This window comes from Taudactylus pleione, unplaced genomic scaffold (genome assembly GCF_031769625.1).
Source record: "Taudactylus pleione unplaced genomic scaffold, aTauple2 ptg000090l, whole genome shotgun sequence".
In the NCBI taxonomy this organism is placed as follows: Eukaryota; Metazoa; Chordata; class Amphibia; order Anura; family Myobatrachidae; genus Taudactylus; species Taudactylus pleione.
In genome coordinates, this window is record NW_028284492.1 from 7,728,931 (window position 1) to 7,746,226 (window position 17,296).

At 41.8% G+C, this 17,296-nt stretch overlaps 1 protein-coding gene across 1 annotated transcript in view; it reads right to left on the bottom strand.

Annotated features, from left to right (window-relative positions):
- The window catches only part of PDE7A (phosphodiesterase 7A), an 84,108-nt gene that overhangs the window by 15,413 nt on the left and 51,399 nt on the right, over positions 1 to 17,296 (bottom strand). The window contains exons 2-5 of the mRNA XM_088469335.1: positions 11,022 to 11,082; positions 3,660 to 3,743; positions 1,593 to 1,744; positions 428 to 491 (exon numbers count right to left, since the gene is read on the bottom strand). Coding sequence (XP_088325461.1) covers positions 428 to 491; positions 1,593 to 1,744; positions 3,660 to 3,743; positions 11,022 to 11,082 — 361 coding nt within the window. The remainder of the gene's footprint in view (positions 1 to 427; positions 492 to 1,592; positions 1,745 to 3,659; positions 3,744 to 11,021; positions 11,083 to 17,296) is intronic.

Here is a 17,296-nt window from a genome sequence, read left to right on the forward strand (position 1 = left end):
ATTTATAGTAAACACATCACATGTATTGGTTAAACACGATTAATATAAAGAGACTCCTTTTTTAATGTAGTATTCAATAGTAAAGGGAGGTTTTTTGCCCTTTTTTTGGTAGTGTACTTGTAAGTTTACACAAACCATTGACTCCCCCCAGGTTATTACACTTCAGTTTGGCGTATCAGCCTGTATTTGCCCCATTTATCCATGATCCTCTCAGCTACAGATGTCTCGCATGATTCTGAAAGCGTTTGAAAACACACTATTTCTGAGTGTCTATATGAGCACTGCTACTTCAGTTTTACTTAAACTCCACGGTCATTTTGAAACTGAAAACCAGTAACAATTTGCCTGTGTGGCTCTCGGTTTGCTGCGGGGAAGAAGCACTTAGGAAATTATGAATATAAAAAGGAGGTTACGATCATGATCTTACCATTTGTCAACCTATCAAAAAGAAATATATCGAAATTCCAGTTTCCGACTTTTTCCAGCATACACTGAAAGAAAGCAAAGAGAGTGGAGAACGTGAGCGACCGTAGGTCAACAAAATGTGGTTTACATTTATACTATACCATGAAGAAAACAGACTGTATTATGAACAAACTCCTTAGCAATATAGTGACCTGTCACTATCCCACTACAGATAGTGACAGGTCACACGACATGGCTTTAGAAATGTCAATAGTGTGGTGTTCTTTATATTTTAATCCAGACCCCATGGTGAAGACCTCCGGGATACATCAAATCCAGACTCCAATTCCAAATTTAGCTTATTTAATAAATGTTTGGGGCATGCTACAGAAAAGCTAGTTAGTACCAACTGCACCACCGAATATGTAATTTGAATCAAGAGGTATTTGTGAAAAGCAATTACACTGAATTCAATTTACACAATCACTTATAGAGCAACGGTAATGCAATATAAAAATAAAATAAAAATAAAAAATGTAATTATACAGTAGAAAAACTAAGAAAATAAATAGAATTCCAGTGGAATGTTATTAGCACACTATGCTTATAATATGGGCTATCCTGTGGGCTGATACTTCTGTAACTAATCTCGTGATCATTCACAGTTGAAGAATGGCAGACATTCAACAGATTGCCCGGTAACTGTCTCAGGGCACAGGGAGGATGGTGCGGCCAATGCAGGAGATGTGCACTCTTTAATTAGCTGTAATTCATATTTCTATCCAAGATGAAGTGAATTTAGAGGAAACTAGATCTACAAAAGGACAGTAGATACAATTTATAATTCCAGTGACTCAGGTAATAATTACAGCATTTGGTAAGATGGCAATACAGACGTGAAGGACTTGTAGAACAGGTGTCCGCGTTTTTCAGTAGTTTAATATCTTTAGGGATTCATTAATGAATTTAAGACACATACTCCAAGTCATTGCTCATCGCCTAGGAAAAAGACGAGACCGACCTTTCTACCCCACAATGCAATGCTGATAGATACATGAAACATTTGGTGGTACTATTCTTTAAAAGGGGAGTCTCCAAACTAAAATTAGGGAGTAACCCCAACCATTAAACGTGCATGGAATAAAGCAAGTATGCAGAGCACCGGGAAATAATACAATGGTACAAACCTTGGCCTGCCCATTGTAATCATCATCCAAAATGTACAACGAGCTCTGTGCAGCGACACCGCGGAAAAATCGAGAGGACCTTAGGTACCGTTGAAAACTCAACAACCTCCTGATGTTTCTTGCAGACAAGGAGATTTCAATCTCTGAATTTGCTACAGGTTAAAAACAAAATGATGGTTACAGAAGGGATTCAGACACTCCATAACATACATAGGGTTAAATCACTCCTAAAATAAAAGTACCTCAAATGGTTGTGTATTATTTCCATGCCTGCGAATGGGTCAGAATTCCTTGTCACTCTGAATCAGGCTCTGTGTGTCTAACACACAAGCACAACCACTTTTGACAATGTTCCAGTCTTAAAGGGGTTGTCCAACCTCTCATGGGTCCCCCTATTACCTTCATATCACAGCTGGTACTCACTGTTTACTGACCCTGGGAGGAACTATTATGATCTTGGGGGACACCAGGACAATTCGTACAGCCAAGTAAATGTGATATACAAGTGAAAGTGGCATCTGACTGGCAGTCTTACAGTTGACAACGCCTTTAAGCCATACATATTTATTGAGCTATAGAGATGCAACATAAGAATGACTTTATGCTAAGGAGCTAAAACAAGTGCGGTATTCTCTTCTGACATGCATTTCCCCAATGTATCCTGTAAGCTATTGCCGCAGGCACACATTGTACAAGCAGTGTGTATGGTATTCACAGTAATTAAAGATGTCAAACCAAAATCTTTAGGTTTTACAGATTAATTCTCCACTCCCCCAGCCAGCAGAGCAGAGCTCCATTACACCATTGCTGGAGCCAGCTTGTGGTAGAGTTTGCTCTAGAGCAAACACTTGGGATACATTTGAGTAAATACTGCCCTGTGTAAAAACCCTACCCGGCTTCCAGAGCTTATTTCAGCAATGTAAGTGAACATATAAACTATATGAAGCCAAGTGCAATACAGCAGCATGGGGGGGGATCCTGTCAAAATCCCGACAGTCGGGATGCAGGCGCTTGGGATGCCTGCGTCAGAATCCAGACACCTGCAACGGCATCCCAACAGTAACTACTGGTGTTAGGGGGAGCGTTAAGGGTTTGGCACTAGGGAGAAGGTTAGGGTTAGGTACTAAGAGGGGAGGATTAGGTTTAGAGTGCAGGGAGTGGAGGCTAGGTTTAGGCACTGGGGGAGAGGAGGGGTGGGGGCTAGGTTTAGGCACCAGGGAGGGAGGAGGTTTAGGATACTGACTGACGTCCAAACTATATCCAAACCCTATCTGTCTGCCGGCATCAGGATTCTGACCACCGAGATCCCGTACCCAACCCCAGCAGCATATTGCAGAATGCCCTGTACAACATCACGTCCCCCCCACCACTAGCCCCAGCCCATCCATGAAATCACTGAAGCATCAGAGCAGAAAGCAATGCATCAGGCAGGAAAGAGGAACTGCACAGGTTGTGACAGGTGCTGGTTGCTAGAAAGAACACTACAGCCTGTAACATGACAGTTAGAAGCTGATTGGTTGGTACTTTCTCTAAGGCTTAGTACATCTAGCCCCCAGTGATATTAGATGACGGCTTTAAAATCTGTGAGTAACATTACCATTAGAAAGACAGTGTCCTTATATTTGTAGGTGGAGAGTAAATAACAGACATGCTTATCTCTAATGGCTGCTACACCTCTGTTGGCCAGTTGCCCCTCCCCGTCCTCACCCACAGCTGTCCATGCCCCTTCAACCCCACAAATTTCATGGTCCCCTGTAATTGTATTCCCCAGTGGAGCGCTTATGCCCTAGTCGACGTTGGTTACAACTCAAGCATTTCAGCAGGTTACTGCGATAATTACCATAGGTCAACAATTATGTTGCCGCTATGCTCCTTTTTGGTTACTGAATGCAACAGTCTCAAAAGTTATATTTCCAACGCTGATGTTTGAGCTCTTTGCTCCCATTAGAACTTCATAATGACCAAATCAAAATAAAGACAACAGTGACATCCAGTGGTGAAACAGATAAAGGACACGACATAAGAATTTAATAGTCTGACATAGTAAATGTGTTTTAAATTGCTTACAGTGCAAAATACGAAAATCGATGTAAGGGTGAGAGCCCCGTCTTTCAGATTCAAAGCCGGCTCTGCTTCTTACTCTGACATCCCCTGTAAAATAAATACATTTTGCAGGAAGAGAGCGTTAATCGGCAGTACAGCACACCTGCCCATCAGCATGTTACACAACTCCAAAACAGTACTTTCAGACATGCAACTGCATGCTCCTATGTCATCATTAAAATGACTGCCTGCGCAAACCAGGTCAAAGCATGTGCTAAGCATTCAGATGAGCCCAAAAACTATACGTTCTCATAGTACAATGGTACAAGATCACTTCATTCAGTGTTTGGCCTGCAGGGGATGCCCACAAACAGGAGAGCTGCACAGTGTACAAGGCCCAGCACCTAGGAATGGCAGCTTCTAGCAGGTCAGCAGATCCCACTAAATAAAGGCATATATAGCCCCACTAGCATTTACTTACTTGCACTCAGCTGTTTGAATATTACACAAGAGCCTATCAAAATACCAAAACTCAGTATTAACATATTACAGTGTCAAATAATCAACCACTGCAAGGTAACATGTATTTGTAGGAAAGCTCATCTAAAAGAAAAAACAAAACCCCAAATTTTGGTTTAGAATATGAAAAAAAAAGAAAGAAAAGCTGTGCACTATGTATTGCATGTTAAACACAAACGACATCACAGTTAATCTGAATGTGACTTTGCCACCCCTGATTTACATATAGTCTACTAGGTCACAGGCAAATGACACACAACTTACTTAATTCTTGTAACATATAACATCATTAGAAAGAATAGAACAGGAGTATTCAACATGCAGCCCTCCAGCTGTTGTGGAACTACACATTCCAGCATGCCCTGCCAGTTTTAGCATGCCCTAATAGTAAAAGTGTGGCAGGGCATGCTGGGATGCATAGTTCCACAACAGCTGGAGGGCCACTTGTGCAGTACCCCTGGAATATAATGATTGGAGTGTTACAATGAGTTCGCACAGTGGCGGGGGATGGGGTGTGAGAGGGTGGGGATATAGAGATGTAGGCGTTTTAGTTGGGGAAAAACATGGACGACTTATTAAAGGCAATATCATATGTGATAAAGCATGGCTAGGACATTCAATTGCCCAACCAATTGGGGCACTGTAGTCTGTATGGCAATCTGATAAGAGCACAAACTAGTAGATCACACCGGACAAGGTGTATACAATCTGGTACACTGGTGAGGTACATTGGTGCACAAGAAAGTCACTTTAATGGATCAATGCACATTTACAAATGTAAAAAAAAATAATTTGGAAGTGTGTAGTTTAATATAAAATAATAATAAAAAAAAATCTACAAGTTGCCACAATAATAAAAACCTCATCTGGCTGTACTTTTGGAGCAAAGCATTTTAACTATAGCTTACGTGCCAACATACTGTAAAGCGCGATAAATCCAGGGTTTATGGCCTGCACTCTAATTAGCATTACTACTTTGCTTCTAGTACCACAGGCCTCTCAGGCGCCAACTAGTGTACCAATTATTTACACTTGGATTATTGTGTATAATTATTCTATTCTTATTATAATTATTCTATTTTGCTTTTCTGTTTGTTCTACTTTGTATTATGTCATTTTAGGGTCGGATTCAATTAGCCGCAATAGATACCGCGTGCATGTAGCCTCGGACTTTAATGCCCAGAGTTATTCAATTGCAAGACCTTTTTCCATAGATTCTGGGTTAAGTGCCTGCAGGCTTTTGGCGGGTTGCCATTGAATAGCCCCGGACATTACTACAAGCCCACGGCAATTAGTGTGAATAACGGAATCCGTCCCTTAGGGGCAGATTTATTTAGCCACGGTGTTTACCTTGGGCAGATAGTCCCCAACTTTAATGCCAGGAGGTATTCAATTATAGGCCCATTTCCTCCCGCATCAAACCCACGGGTAATGCGAGTTAACCCATAGACTCCAGGTTATGTACCCGCAGCAGATTTCTGCTTGCACCTCCAAGGGTGAGAACAGAAATCCACACTAAGTGCAGCATGCAGGCTTACCGCAGCTGAATAGCCCGGGCACTGCTACAAGCCCACAGTAAGCTTTGCTTCTAACTGAATCTGCCCTTTAGAGCCTGTAAATGCTTAAAAATGTGAGTCACGGTTTTCAGATTATTTTAGGACCAGGAATTAAGTTATTGACAGCATCTCTATAGCTTTACCCACAAAAGGCAGAAGCCTAGATTATCTGTCATATAGAAGTACTTTGCGTAGGCCTCTGTGTGCCTGTATATAATCCCAAAGCAGATCGCACCTAACACTAAAGCCGGTTTTCTTTAGCTTTGGATGAAAGGGACTTGAAACAAAAATTAACTAACTAAGAGCCTGTAAGAGAAATAATATTCCTCCAAAATACAACAAGAATCCTGCGCACTGCAACTACTTTCCTGCACATGCCTCTACGATGCCCTAAAACAAAAAACCACATCGCTCAGCCATACTGAGATCTGCAGTTTATCTGGCTCAGTTTACTCCTTCCTGGACTAGTACATACTTACCAAATATAGCAGATGTCAAGCGTGGCATACTTAAAATTTGTTATAAAAGATGGTTATCAACCAGTACATTCCGTTCAAAAAAAAAGTTTATATTCACATAGAAATAAGATACTAAACATAGGTAAGATCACCACAAAACACTTAAAACACATACACAGGCAGCATATTAATAGAAATGTAAACCATAAGGACTACACATGAAATGCAAAAGATGCAAGATCTGTTTCCCAAGGAGGGACAATGGCATGTGTCAGGAAGCCTTGCGTCAGCAATCTGACCGCTGGGATCCGAAGTGCCAGCATCCCATACCCAACCCGGTTATAGGGCCAGCAGGAAAACCGTTCAAGCAAACAGAAGTGAATGAAGTGCTTCTAAGAAAGTGCTCAGATATTATATAAAGGTTATGACACCATATTTTCTGCCATCATGATGGTGTATCTAAATATTGAAGATCTCTTTTCCTGGCTGTTTTACTACAGTGTGAAAACAGCTTGTGCAATACAAACTGTAGTCTTCATTTGCATACTTATATATAGTGTTATGGGTGACATGCAAACATCCCAGGTGGAGGGAGCATACTTGGTGCACAATATCCTAATAAAACTATCTGATGTGGAGAGGGCTCTGAACAAGCTGATGTTTTAAAGGGGCAGAAAATGTTGGTTTTATGCAGAGACTGTGGTTTCTCAATCACCGACAGCTGGTGGATCATGAGCACCCCAGGTGCGGTCTCAGTTTTTGATGACCCAATCATATAGGGGTCAATCCAATTAGGTGCGAAATGAGAGTTTGTTTCAAGAAAACTCGCAGACTTCGCACAAATGCGCGCACCCGAGAATTCTCCAATCCTATTAAAAATGCCTATTTGCGGTACTCGCAGCGGTGGATTGTGAATTGCCTGCCAAATGAGATGTGAGAGATGTGCATGAAGAAGTGGGGAGATTATCCTGGACCCCCCCAAAATTGAGAGTTTTGTTAGCAGGACCGTATAGAAGGCTGTTTGTGGGCATTAGGAAAGTACTAAAGGCTTATAACCACTTAACTGGCTAATATTTTCCCCCAAAACTGCTCAGAAATTGGTCGGGGTTTTTTTGGGGGATTGAATTAGCTATAAGATCTATTTAAAACTTATCCAACACAATTTTATAAAAAAAATAAAAAATTATATATATATTTTTTTTATAAAACCGTATACCATAAAAAAAGCAAATTCTATGGTATACTGTAGTCATGACCATTGACGGCTGTACCATCAATGGCTGATTGCTTTAATCCATCGATGGTTAAGTTCCGCAAAAAAATAGTTTCCCGATGTATCGGGAAAATTCATAGTAACAATGATCGGGACTGACTGGGGGAAATAAGGACTTTGGATGGCCATTGGTGGGGTGTCAATCAATGGTAACCATAGATGGCAAAAAAAAATAAAAAATCTATGGTGAACCATCAATGATTTGCAACAATCGATTGTTACTGATGCCGGGTACACGGCAAGCCGTAGGCCAATTAAAGCCAGGGGCGAAGCTTAGCTGACCAGAAGCAGTGGGGGTGGGCACTGACAGTCCCAGCCACTGGGTGATCACCAGGGGAGGGTGCACTGACAGTCCCGGCGGCTGCAGAGAGAAGAAGCAGCCGCCGGGACACCATACAGGGGGGGGAATGGGGGCCAGCCCTGAATGTCCTGGCGGCTGCACAGAGAATAGGATGCTGTGTTATCACACAGGGGAGGGGAGTGCGGCACTGACAGTCCCACCAGCTGCAGAGAGGAAAAGCAGCCGCCGGGTGATCACACAAAAAAATTACATGTAATTATTGGACTAATTGAGCTAATTGGAAACTTCCAATTGCCTAATTAGTCATTAGGGTGTCTAAGGGATTCTGCACTGTGTCCCGACGTTTTAACCTTAAAATAAAGATTCTCCCTTCCATCACTTGCAAATGGAGAAATTCACTCTGACTGTTTCAGTGCAAGTTGTTAATTGGATTGCAAAATGTATTTCCAATGCAAATTCGAACAGAAAACAGCAACTCGCACCTCGCAATTCGCACCTAATTGTACTGACCCTATATTGTTCAAAGTAATGAGGAAATCCATCCACTGCATGATGTCACCAGGACTTCCCAGAAGAGGGCAAAGGGTACACCCAATCAGCCAGCCATGGTCTTTTCATAAGGGGTGTATCCATTAGGCGATTTTAGCAAGCGAATGCACGATAACGACGTAATTATCATGCAATCGTTTGGAAATCGCGTATGCATCGAGCACGTTTTGGTCGGAAGCGACCAGCGATGTGCGTGCACGCTGGTCGCTTCCGACATCAGACATCGCCCGTAAATGCTGGTCAACCTGACGATCCAGTCAGGTTCAGCATGTGCAGGGATGAGGGATGTGCTTGGACTGAACGCTCAGTCTAGGCACATCACTAGATATACAAACGGGAGCATGATTGCAATGTCGTAATTGTGCTCTCGTTTGTTTGTATTTCATAGTAAACCAAATAAAAAAAAATAAACAACTTATTTTTATCATCAAAAAATAATCGCTTGCATTTCCAGCCTGATCAAATACAACACTTAGATACTGCTACGCTCAGGAGAGTTATCTGGCTATGTACTGTATTTAGGGACAGTAAAAGGCATGTCCAAAATATGTTCTATCCCCCTCCTCCCCGAATATAAAAGAGAAGAGAACATCCGATGCACCACAAACATGAATAATTGGCCTGGTCAGGAGAATAGGACCTTCCGATAGTGAAGTGGTTAATCTGTGTGCTACACTCGCTCCATATCAAAGTCACTGTATGCTCTCCCCGGATGTCTTATTTTCAGAACACTGATTGTGTCAGAGGCATTTGTGCCCTTTTAGGGCTCGTTCTCACTTGCATTAAGAGCACTTTGATTAGATAGTGCTTACATGTTTTCATCATGTAGAGAACATGTAGTTTTTCATTTTTTTTTTACATTTGGACAAGCTGACCATATAAACATTGCATGCACTCTATGCTGCATTAGTTTCACAACAAACCTAGACTATTAATACTTGTCAACACAGAGATGAATAAAGGCTACGCAAAACTGTTCCCTGTAAAAATACACCAGACTTAAAGCTAGCCAATGTCACTGTCATTACAATCCTATCGTTATTCATGTAAGCAAATTATATATTTAATTTTTAAGTAGAGATTTAATAAAGCTTGGAGAGAGATACAATTGTGAGAGAAAGCACCAACCAATCAGCTCCTACCTATCACTTTACAGGCTGTGTTTGAAAAATTATAGTTAAAAGCTGGTTGGTTTGTACTTTCTCTCTCTCTAAGCTTTATTAAATCTCCCCCTATAAACGCAGAGGGCCTGATTCAGACCCGCTCGGGAGCGATGAGCGCTCGCAAGCGGGTCGATGTTAGCCCAGTGCGCATGTGCACGAGGGAGCCGGCAGCGTCATATGCATGCGCGAGACCCAAAAGCCCTCCAGGGCTTGCGGAAACGAGACCCTACCGCAAGGGTCTCATCGCAAGCCTGATGGCCGCGATGGTCTTAACCATCGCGACCATCATTTTGGCCGCTCGCTATAGCTGTGGGTGGCCACCCACAGCTATGCGAGCGGCCGGGAGGCCGCTCTTAAATTCAAAGGGATGGCCTTGATTCAGAGCGAGCGCTCTGTCAGAGCGTCCAGCTCTGAATCAGGGCCAGAGTCCACACTCTTTTTGAAAGTGCAATACCTGGAAACTAAGAAGGAATTCCTCTATCCCCACAGATTGATAAGAGACTGATAACATGGAAAGCACAATTGCCTTGTGGTTAAGTTGATTTGTACTCATATAGTAATTGACATGTAAAAGGTGGCTTACTTGATGGATTAGCCAAGATATTTGTGGTATTTGGGTGGGTTTGACTTGGTCATGAAATTCTTGTTGGGAGACATCATAACAGCAGGATGAGTGTAATACCTCCAAGAACACCTGTAGGTGCTGTATTAATCAATAGGGCAATTGAATTTGAAATTCAACAACTTGTAAAACACCTCAATAATTAATGGAGTGTAATTATTTGGCATAACAGCAAATACTGTAGAGTGGAGAAGGTTCTTGGAAACTTCTGATGGACTGAACCTACCAGCTGTGTAGCCTGGACTGTGAACAGTGACACGGGGTGCTGTTAGTCCATCAGATTCTAAGAAGCTTACACAGGAGCGGGTTGGATTATAGAACATGAAGTCCTGGGAGTAGCTTTGTAAGCCCTGAAAGGGGTGACTCTTATCAGATACTATATATTACATACAACAGGGTATATAGATGAATCAAACTGAAGGTTGGGAGAGGAAATTATTTATCTGGAGATAACTTTTCACATGGAGTGGGAAACCTAAATCATGATAAAAGGAGTATTCTCTTAGAGAAACAAGCTTCATACTATCTGTTAAATGGTCCCTTCCATGGTAAAGTTTGATGTGAGGAAAGAAATAAAAACTATTTATTTTGGAGTTCGATAAATCATTATTGGCTCACAAACACATATATAAAAATATGACGGGATGAAGGGCCTGTCATATTTTTTTGTACTATAAAAAAAACAAAAACAAAGCAAGATACATTCCAGTCAACCAGCCTTCATACACCAGGGGCATTGGTGTTCTCCAAATTACAGAGCCCATTCATTTACAGAAATCATTTTATGAACTGCTTTTCTATGTGACATTCCCACTTATATTATACAGCAGGCATCAATTACTCTGTAGCTATAGGGAAAACACTCTGTAATTATCATTGCATACATACTATTTTATAAAATTTTAAATATTCATCTTTGCACCCCCCACAGAAATGTCTGCTTACCTAACATACGAATGTACAAAGCAGTTTGGTCGGAGCTGTCGTACGAAATTGCCCCTCGCCTCTGCAGGGAGAAAAAAAAAAGAAAAGAAAGAAAAAATTCAATCATGCTGATTATTGATTAAAAAAATTATATTTTTCCTTCCTTTCACCAAAATAAAAAGGACAGTTTGTTTTATAGATCAGAATCAAGTAAATCTTACTTCGCCTTTAATACATAAGTCATGTAATGCCCCGCAACCAATCGGGTACAAAAAACGCAAGATCTTAATTTAACAGACACCAGGAACCACTTTATCTCTGCTTATCTGCAGTAATCAACATTACCTCGGCAATTAAGGCTGTGCTTCAGCGCTCAGAGGATGAGATTCCCAGATAGTTTTACTTGTTTGCTATTTAGAGAGATGATGCGTGAAGTGGGCTCTCAGCGCCATAAAAAGTCTTAAGGCAAGTACACATTAGACGATGTGCAAATGATGCGATGGTCATCCCGATTTCCCTTGAACTACCTATATAGTGCATACACACCAAACGATATATATCTTGCATCGTTTGGTGGTTAGATCGTTAACTATATAATGTTAAAATATCACCTTTGCTTGTTACCACCAATTCCTCATATGAAGAACTAATTGCTGCTCCTTTACACATGAAAGTACCAAGTTTGCCCCAGCCAGCACATCTTACCATGCAATGCTTTTTAATGTTAGTGGATAAACACTAGGTCAGAATACAAGACTATGTAACAGAATACATATCTCAGGTAGTAGGCTCATCCTACAGGTATCTCATTCTACTGCAAAATGTACAGGTACCCTGGTGAAATATGCAGATAGTATGAGAGAGGGGGGATTGTACCTGGACTGCAGATGTAATGGTATTGATTGGGGGAAGGGAGGGGGGGTTGCATAGATGTAGTCTGGTAAGAGTACAGTTTTGTCTATGATTGATTATAATAGAGTGCCCTGTAATTAAGCAGAAGAAAGCATTTCACCTTCAGGCCTTGAGTTTAATCCCATATTAAATCATGCAGTTTGCTTGATCAGAAGATTACCCTGAGGACAGAAACTTTTCACCTTTGAGATTTCAGCATGAACAAGATACGAGCTGAAATCCGGTCTCTTCTGTTTAGTGGAAATTTGCAATTACAGAGTTATTTCTTAATTGATGCTTGGTTATACATTTGCTCTGGGTACCCGTTATTGTTATTATAGAAGAGGATATTTTGAATGCCACCCATTAAAGCTGCACTACAAACAAATTATTTAACATCAAATGTCATTATACTTAGGTGCAAATTGCTTTGCAGGCTATCACTGCAAAGCAATCCACAAATATATGTGCAAGCATTTCAGAAACTGATACCTAAAATGTAAAGGAACATGTTCATATCGAGTCACAGGGTGTCCTAAGTTGGAGACATGCGATTACCTGGGTCATTAAAGCCCGATTACCTGGGTCATTCAAGCCCAATTACCTAACGACCAGCTCTGTGGTCAATATGGACACAAATGGATGTCACATGAGAAGACTATTGCTCAGCAAATGAACCACAACACCAGGTCATACATTGTGAATAAAACAATTGTAATTCTTTCTCGACTTTATTGCACTTCCATCCTGATAAACCATGTTCAGATGTCTAAAAAGAATAGCAATTGTTTGCGGCCATACACCGTGCAGTTTCATGCCACTAACAGAAAGGACCCGTATACAAATACACACGTAAGCATCACTTCGTCTCATTTGCATTGTTCACAAAAACAGAGCTAAGACACAAAATGACACACACACACTTTCCCCACCACCGGATACAATTGTTATTCTTATGTATAAAGATCTTTTTGTATATAAAAAATGCAAGTTATATATGCATAAGTATCTTATTTATAGTATCAAGCGTTTCCGACCTCTCTTAGGGGGCGATTCAATTCTTCTGCGCGCACTCTGCTGGGCGTCTATACGAATGGGCGCCCGATGGAGCAATTCAATTGTTTCTCCATTCGGGTGCCCATTAGTATTTAACGTGCCTGAAAGCACCTGTATTAGCCACGCAAAGCGGCTAAACCAGTCTAAAGAAGTGGTTAGGGCGCCCAAATAGCAGTTTGGGTGTCCAAACCACCGTTAGGGCGCTGGACCATAAAAAAAAAAATACATTTGTGCGCACGCCAAAGGTGTGGTCACAAGAAAAAGGGGCATATCCTTAAGACGCACCCCCTTTTCTTCACTCTTGGGCATGTGCTCAGCACTTACAGATATTCTGGGGCTTCCCCCAAGCACTCACCTCACTGTGAATACGTGCACGGAATCCATTTACCGGCGGTGAGTGCTGCACCGCAACTTTTCCCACCTGCGGGACACTGCGGCCCACGAGTGTCCCGATATCACCTTAGACACCAGTACTTATATTACACGGGCAAGTTTAGCTGTTGTCACTGAAGTTCCTGCCAAATGCAACACAACGATCATCCCTCTCAAAGTCACCAATGTATCCTCGGTCAGCCATGCTAGACAATTATGGGCAACCAGAGCAATCCAGTATATTTATACACAACCCTGACCATACTGGTACTTTGCTTAATTTATGCATGAACCACATCCATGGAGGCACCCACTTTTTTTCCCAATAAATTGTTACACAAGGAGAAAGCGTTATATTGCCTACCTTAGAAGTAATCCACTTGATAAGTGCCAAAGCTATTGACCAGAGTAATGCAATTCCCATCGAATCATACAAAATGCTGCATCACAGTCTGTATTCGTACCTCACACAGCAGAGCAAGCTTTCAGGGCATGCCAAATGACAAGTAATCTGTGACATTAAACAGAACGGCTGCAAGAGATTTGAGCTTTAAGCAGCTGCACTAATACTGAAGTCACCTGATCACTGAGGGCGGCGTCCGACTCCTTGTAGGAAACCGCACAGTCTGAGTGCTGCACTGACACCCGTAGTTGCAGAGAGTTTGGCAAAATAGGATAGACTTGAGATTTCACACTTGCACAAAAGAAGTTACTAATCTTAAATGGTGCGCCTGTGATGTGTTTGAAAAACTACACTTAAGAGCTGATTGGTTGTAGCACCATTTAAGATTAGAGATGAGCGATAACAAGAATATGACTCGATACTAAATATGCCCCTTAAGCTGGGTACACACCTAAAATATATATCTGCAGATGATGGTTGTTCATACACGCTGAACAACAATCTGGCCAAGGGTCACGTCGCGCCCCCCTTCCCGCGGCCTCTGCTAACCGCCTGTGCATCAGCTGTGCAGCACAGTCAACGCGATAGGTGTGTGAACAACGTCATTCACAGACATATGCATGGTACACACTGGCCGACGCACACACAATATATACAAAATATCTTCCAGTGTGTACCCAGCATTAAGCAGATAAACACTACCGTTCAAAAGTTTGAGGTCACTTAGAAAATGTCCTCATTTTTGAAAGAAAAGCACTGTTTTTTTCAATGAATATAACATTAAATCAATCAGAAATACACTCTATACATTGTTAATGAGGTAAATGACTATACTAGCTGCAAACGTCTGTTTTTTAAAGGAATATCTACATAGGTGTATAGAGGTCCATTTCCAGCAACCATCACTCCAGTATTCTAATGGTACATTGTGTTTGCTAAGCGCGTTAGAAGACTAATGGATGATTAGAAAACCCCTGTGCAATTATGTTAGCAGAGCTGAAAAAGGGTTTGCTCGTTAGAGAAGCTATAAAACTGGCCTTCCTTTGAGCTAGTTCAGTATCTGGAGCATCACATTTGTGGGTTCGATTATACTCTCCAAATGGCCAGAAAAAGAGAACTTTCATGTGAAACTCGACAGTCTATTCTTGTTCTTAGAAATGAAGGCTATTCCATGCGAGAAATTGCCAAGAAACTGAACATTTCCTATAACGGTGTTTACTACTCCCTTCAGAGAACAGCACAAACAGGCTCTAACCAGAGTAGAAAGAGAAGTGGGAGGCCCCGGTGCACAACTGTACAAGAAGACAAGTACATTAGAGTCTCTAGTTTGAGAAATAGACACCTCACAAGTCCACAACTGGCAACTTCATTAAATGGTACCAGCAAAACACCAGTGTCAACGTCTACAGTGAAGAGGCGACTCCAGGATGCTGGCCTTCTAGGCAAAGTGGCAAAGAAAAAGCCATATCTGAGACTGGCCAAATAAAAGGAAAAGATTAATATGGGCAAAAGAACACAGACATTGGACAGAGGAAGACTGGAAAAAAGAGTTATGGACAGACGAATCAAAGTTTGAGGTGTTTGGATCACACAGAACATTTGTGAGATGCAGAACAAGTGAAAAGATGCTGGAAGAGTGCCTGACTCCATCTGTCAAGCATGGTGGAGGTAATGTGATGGGCTGGGGCTGCTTTGGTACTGGTAAACTGGGAGATTTGTACAAGGTAAAAACTATTTTGAATAAGAAAGGCTATAACTCCATTTTGCAACACCATGCCATACCCTGTGGACAATGCTTGATTGGAGCCAATTTCCTCCACCAACAGGACAATGATCCAAAGCACACCTCCAAATTATGCAAGAACTATTTAGCTAAGAAGCAGGCAGCTGGTACTCTGTCTATAATGGAGTGGCCAGCACAGTCACCAGATCTCAACAACATTGAGCTGTTGTGGGAGCAGCTTGACCGTATGGTACGCAAGAAGTGCCAATCAAGCCAATCCAACTTGTGGGAGGTGCTTCAGGAAGCGTGGGGTGAAATTTCTTCAGATTACCTCAACAAATTAACAGCTAGAATGCCAAAGGTCTGCATTGCGGTAATTGCTGCAGAAGAAGCATTCTTTGATGAAAGCAAAGTTTAAAGGACAAAATTATTATTTCAAATAAAAATCATTATTTCTAACCTTGCCAATGTCTTGACTATATGTTCTATTCATTTTGCAACTCATTTGATAAATAAAAGTCAGTTTTCATGTAAAACACGAAATTGTCTGGGTGACCCCAAACTTTTGAACAGTAGTGTATTTGCCTAACGGGCAGTGTCTGCAGACCGACCGCTCGTACACATGCAGCAGAGGCCGCAAGGAGGGGGAGGGATCACCGGCCAGAAGCAGATGATGTTGTGTGCAAGAACGACCATCATCTGCAGATATACTGTATCTGTGCAGTGTGTACCCACCTATAGTCTTTAGCTGCCCTGAGAAACATATTTTCTATTGTTTACTAGCTTAAAGGAGAATTACAGCATAACTAAACATTCAGTGCTACTTGTTAATATGGGTACCACTTCAAAGGTGGATTTTGATACTATACGGGAGATGTATCAAGCCTTCTAAAGAGTGGAGAAGTTACCCATAGCAGCCAAATAAATTTTGCCTATCATATGATAGAACATACTTTATAAATGCTAGCTAGAAGCCAATTGGTTGCTATGGGCAATTTCTCCGCTCTTTAGAAGGCTTGATAAATGTCCCCCTGAGAGAGGGGCTGGTCGAGCTGGTGATGCAGAAACCAATCCTCCTCTCAAAAGCTCCCCTGCTTCCTGCAACCAGGACTGTGTGCTGACAAACAGAGGTGACGGTAGACAGAGGCAGACACCAGGCTGAGGGGAAGGGGCTGACACACTGGGTATATGTATCAGACCTTGGAGAGAGATAAAGTACCAACCAATCAGGGTCTGTCCGTTTACAGGTTGTGTTTGAAAAATGACAGTTATGAGCTGATTAGATGGTACTGTGGGGTTTATGGGGCCTATGTATTAATAATTGTGGAACTGTAAGTGTCCATATCGCAGGTAATATTTTCATTTTTAATTAAAATATCCCGTTATGTATGAAGGGAAACTCACAGTGACAGCAGTTGCAGTAACCACTGTCCCTACAAGCTTCTGCCGCCGGCTGGAGGCTGCACGAGGGAGATCGGAAGATCTCTTTCTCATAAGCCTCCACAGGATTAAAACAGTTTACACCATCTGAAGTTCAGCTTTTTTGAGTTTGGTACATAGGGCTGAAATCGTAGCCCCCCCCATTGATAATAATGGGGACTGCAGATCGCAGTCCCCATTAGCAATCTCTCTCCAAGGTTTGATACATATGCCCGTGTCTGCTAGAAAATCTGGGTGACAGAGAGAGAACCACATGGGTGGTGAACAGAGAGATACTCTGCGCCCATATCATTAGCACAATTCAGTTTATGGTGGAAATTGATAAGATTATTTTAAATAAAAGAAATAATACTACACTCCCCTGATCTGACATGTCTTAAGACCAAGTATAGACAGGAGCATACCAACGCC